Raw genomic sequence first — 4433 nt, forward strand, 5'->3', positions numbered from 1 at the left:
GAGCGGGGCCGGGCCGGGCCTGGAGCGGGGCCTGAGGGACGACGTGGCCTCGCGCGAGGGGTTGAGGGGCCTGGGCTTGGCCCGGATGAGGAGAGATGGGGAGGGGAGGGGAGCCGGGCCCTGCTCGCGGTTGTGGAGGGAGACAGAGCTGCCTCCAGCTGGAGGTGGGAGGGGATCTGGCCTGATGTGGGAGTAGGGAATGAGCCTTGGCCTGCCAAGGAGGAGCCTGGGCCTAGAGAATCAGCCAGGCTTGAGTTAGGCTGTGTGTGAGGAGGTGTGTGGGGTTTGGTGTTGGTTGAGGTGGGGGGAGAGGGAGACCTGGGCTGGGCTGGGCAGGGGACTGGATCCCTTAGGCCTGTTAGACCCAAGATGGGCTTGGCTAGAGGGCTGCTGGGGCTCCTTTTCCTGGTGGTTCACCTTCTGCTCAAGCCTCTGTTCCTATGGGGAGTGTCCCCTTGAGGGATCCCGGCTCTATCTCCTTCCCTGTAATCCATAATCCCGCTGACGCTCTGTCTCCTGACTCTCCTGCAGTGACGGTGGCAGATTATGCTAACTCAGACCCAGCTGTCGTGAAATCTGGACGGGTGAAAAAAGCTGTGGCCAATGCAGTTAAGCAGGAAGGTGAGTCTAGACTAGGGAGCCTGCCTTCCCCGGGCTGCCTCTGTTTTGCTGTCCTCTGCATAATATGGGAAACTCCCACTCCATGACCTGAGAAGATCTGTCTCATTTGGTGCCTGAAAACAAGTCTGTTCCTTTGCAGAATCAGGTGTTTAGGGTCTTAGGAGGTTTTGTAGAAAGCCTATTGGAAGCCCAGTAAGAATTGCTGAGTCTTTGTTAGTGCCTGAAATGGAAGGCCTCTTTCCGTTAGCTCTTGGATCTTATCCCCTGCTTGAAGCAGAAAATAACACGCTAGGAGTCTTTGTTACTTTATTACCTCATATAAAACTGTAGGCAGCTTTATTAGCAGGTAAAATTCTTTGCAGTGGGAATAAGGTTATGATAGTTCTAGCAAATGTGTTCCCCCCTGTGCTGCAAGGAGGTCTGCTGAGGGTGTTGCTGTTTCCTTGGTGAACTGTATAAACAAGTGGTTTCCTGGAAAGGTGTTGTAATATTGTGTTATCTACTTCCTCCTTGGGTTTTAGCTGCTGGAAGCATTCTGAACTAACATACCCTGTTTGCTTGAGTAATACAAATGTGTCCTTGCATCCAGCGTCACCTGCTTTGTCCAGCTTAACCCCTCTCCTGGAATCCTGCTCTGTTTCTGGCTCACCTCCATGCTGTCTGGGTGACTCCAGGTCACAGCAGTTCCCTGCCCACCCCTTTCTTGGGTCTTTGCAGTGCAGAGTCACTGGGGCTTTCCCATCCTGCTGCAGGGATCCTCGGGATCTCTCCTCCCCAGCCCCAGGGCTGTGCTACAGTCTTATCTGGTGCAGTCATGACGCACACTACAGCCTTATCTGGTGCAGCCTGCCACCACAGCACGGGGACAGCAGGCCAGGGAGCTTTGGCCTCACTCACCTCTTGGCTTCAAGTAAACATCGCGCTGTGTGTGACTGCCAGCAAGCGGGGAGGTTCATGGGGAGGGGAGCAAAGGTCAGGTGGAGTTTTGCTGAGCTTCTTTCCTCCCTGTTGTAAACTCCCAGGGATGGGGTGGGGATTAGTGCTGTGAGATGAAGAGAGGGTTCCTCTGCAAGATTGCAATGTAGTGTGATTCAGAATGGACTTGTGTTGTCGACAGATGTTGACCTTTCCTTTGCAGAGTGTGACAGTTTCTTTTTCTAAATCCCTCTCTGAGTCTCTGTCAGATGTTGTCCTCTCTTGCTTGGCTGTATTTGATGTCATAACTTACTGCCGTTTGTGTTGCCATCTATTTCTCTTTGTTTTTGCCTATAAAAGGGCATGTAGGGAGGGCAGGACGATTTGACAGTGAGGGATACCACTGTCATGAATGCATACAGTTTACAGAGTAAACTGAGGTAGAACTGGGTTAGCAAAGCACTGAAAGTATCTGTCGTCAGTGGGTACAGTCAAGCTCTAACTTAAGACTGTCTTTCCATCTGCTGTCTTACTGTTTCTAAACCTTGTTCTGTGGTTAGAAATGAGAACATCTCACCTGAATTTATTTATGGTCAGTTTCTGGTCTTTTTTTTTTTTTTTTTTCCTGCCACTCTGTCCCTTTAATTCCAATAGCATATCTTGCTCTCCAGTGGCTCTGGTGACTGTAATTGTGATGTATAAAAACCTTCCTGGGCTTCAGTTTGTGCTAGGTTAGAAAAGTTTGAGCAGTGCAATCCTCCTCTGGCACAGTCAGATGCCTCATGGTAGAAATAGTTTTGTTCATCCAAGCACATCAGGTTGAAATTCAACTTTCTTGAATGAATTTTACAGACTATTTGGAAAGCATTTGTAATGCTGTTACAATGCTGGTCTGTCTATGACAGTGCCTCATGCAGCTGTAACGTAGGACCACACCTTTCTTTTTCAGTTACTGCCTCATACATGGATTTTTCTGCCCTAACGAGCCCTCAGTTTACAGATCAAGTTTTAAAAATAGTATTTCCTAACAGGGATGCGTCTAAAATCTCCCTAGAGGCAGCAAATAAAACCCCAAACCCAACTGATTCAACTTGCTGTTTTCCTCATTAGGCCAGAGTCTTTCCCTTCACTAAATTCTAGGATAAGTAGAGTTCCTGTATGCTTGGCACTTAGTTATATCGCTGATGGATTGGGTGTCATCAGCCACAGGATCTCTTTATCCTGCTGAGAAGGGAGTGTGTCTTCTCTGTGTATACAGAACAATTACAGAGTAGGTGCTGGCTCTATACAGACTGAAGGGTGGTCACGAAAGGAAGCTCTGGTATGCGGGGAAACCAGTTAGCACTGTAGAAAGAGAGCCTGTTGTTTTATTCAGAATTGTAAACAACTTCAGCTAAACCAATGGGATCATCTGCATAATGTGCTGGTAATCATCCTCATTGTTCATTCTTTAAAACAAGAAGCTGAATAATTATGTTTCCAATTCACTCACCCGTGCAAATCTTTCTCTGACAAGGTAATCCTCGGGCCCAGGATTTACTTGTTGGTGTCACTTACCAGAAAGCTTTAATGCAGTTAGTGTGGTGGTTTGTAGCAGTGGCTCTGGTAGTGGTTCCACTGAAGTATGTTCTGAACGTGGACCACCTTTTTCTCTCTGCTGGTATACTTACTGTGTCCTTCTTGGTCTTTCTAGTAAAATCCCTCTGTGGTTTGGAAGCTTCTTGTGTTCCTGCTGAGGAAGTTCTCTCCGTATCGGGAGAGTCTTGTGACAGCAGCGATGAAATGGATACGAAGGAAAGCATCAATGGGCGAACTGCATCTAGAAAAAAGAAGAGCAAAAGGCACAAAGGTATGGTCGCCAGCTTCTCCTGGAGGGCTCTGTGTGGGATGCTTCTGTATCTTCTGCATGTGTGATGTTGTTGATTGCTATTTACAGGCTAGTTACGGGGCTCATTCTCTAACTTGTATGTGCATGATCACTTTTAAACCTGCTGGCACTTGGTCAGAGGTGTCTTTTCACAAAAACAGAGCCTTGGGCAGGAAATCAAAGCCTGAGAGCTCATTGCTTTCAGTAAACTTCTCTCAACCTTGGAAAATGAATGCTGGGTTTGAAAAGAGTTGTGAAACTTTGCCACTGGACATGTTACTTCATTGAACGCATGTTGGTGAAAGCGGGGTTTGCTTTGGGAAAAAAACAATGCTGCTGTTCACGATGCATTTGTTTGCAAAATCCACGCTGTGTTTTCAGGATGTTTCCCAGGCTGTGGTTTGTTACAAATGGGTTTAGAGGGCTTGTTTTTCCAGCAAGTGAGTGAATTTGGCCCTACTGGCATCATAGTAAGTTAATTCCAGGGAGATGTATCCTTCAGCGTTTAGACTATGTGCAACTGTATAGAAAGCAATTTGCAATGCAGTGTAAGCAACCAACTGTTTGCTGGAGTTTCTAATAACAGGTTGCTTTTAGGTTGAGAAAGAAATTTTACCTTGATTTCTTGAGCTTAAGAACAACTTAGCTTTATTACTGCTGATACTAATTTATGTAACACATCGACGTCCACCACAGACTGTAGGTGCACAGCACTCCTCTGGGACAGGAGTTTAATCTCTTATTAATACATCCTTTGGAATTTTGGGAAAATAAGAATATCTGAGTGACTAGAGTTACAGGAGTTATAAGTCTGGAAAGACAGTATTCTGTTCTACCACAACCTTGTCTTACTTATTTCTGCTACACGTATAGAGGAGAAAAAATGGTAATAGACCAATGATGCTTCTGGCTGCATTCTGCAGTTCAGCAGTTGTGTGGTTTGATGACTTCTTGAGTCAGAGCTGAAACAGCAAAGTGGATGTTGCAGCCCAGTGTGGGTGTGCCTGCCATAAATCTGTAGTGGTGTAGG

At 46.7% G+C, this 4433-nt stretch overlaps 1 protein-coding gene across 1 annotated transcript in view; it reads left to right on the top strand.

Annotated features, from left to right (window-relative positions):
• TMEM183A (transmembrane protein 183A) overlaps nucleotides 1–4433 on the top strand; it is a 28076-nt gene that overhangs the window by 14815 nt on the left and 8828 nt on the right. The window contains exons 2-3 of the mRNA XM_009881337.1: nucleotides 532–621; nucleotides 3230–3385. Coding sequence (XP_009879639.1) covers nucleotides 532–621; nucleotides 3230–3385 — 246 coding nt within the window. The remainder of the gene's footprint in view (nucleotides 1–531; nucleotides 622–3229; nucleotides 3386–4433) is intronic.

This window comes from Charadrius vociferus, unplaced genomic scaffold (assembly GCF_000708025.1).
Source record: "Charadrius vociferus isolate BGI_N301 unplaced genomic scaffold, ASM70802v2 scaffold333, whole genome shotgun sequence".
Taxonomy (NCBI): domain Eukaryota; kingdom Metazoa; phylum Chordata; class Aves; order Charadriiformes; family Charadriidae; genus Charadrius; species Charadrius vociferus.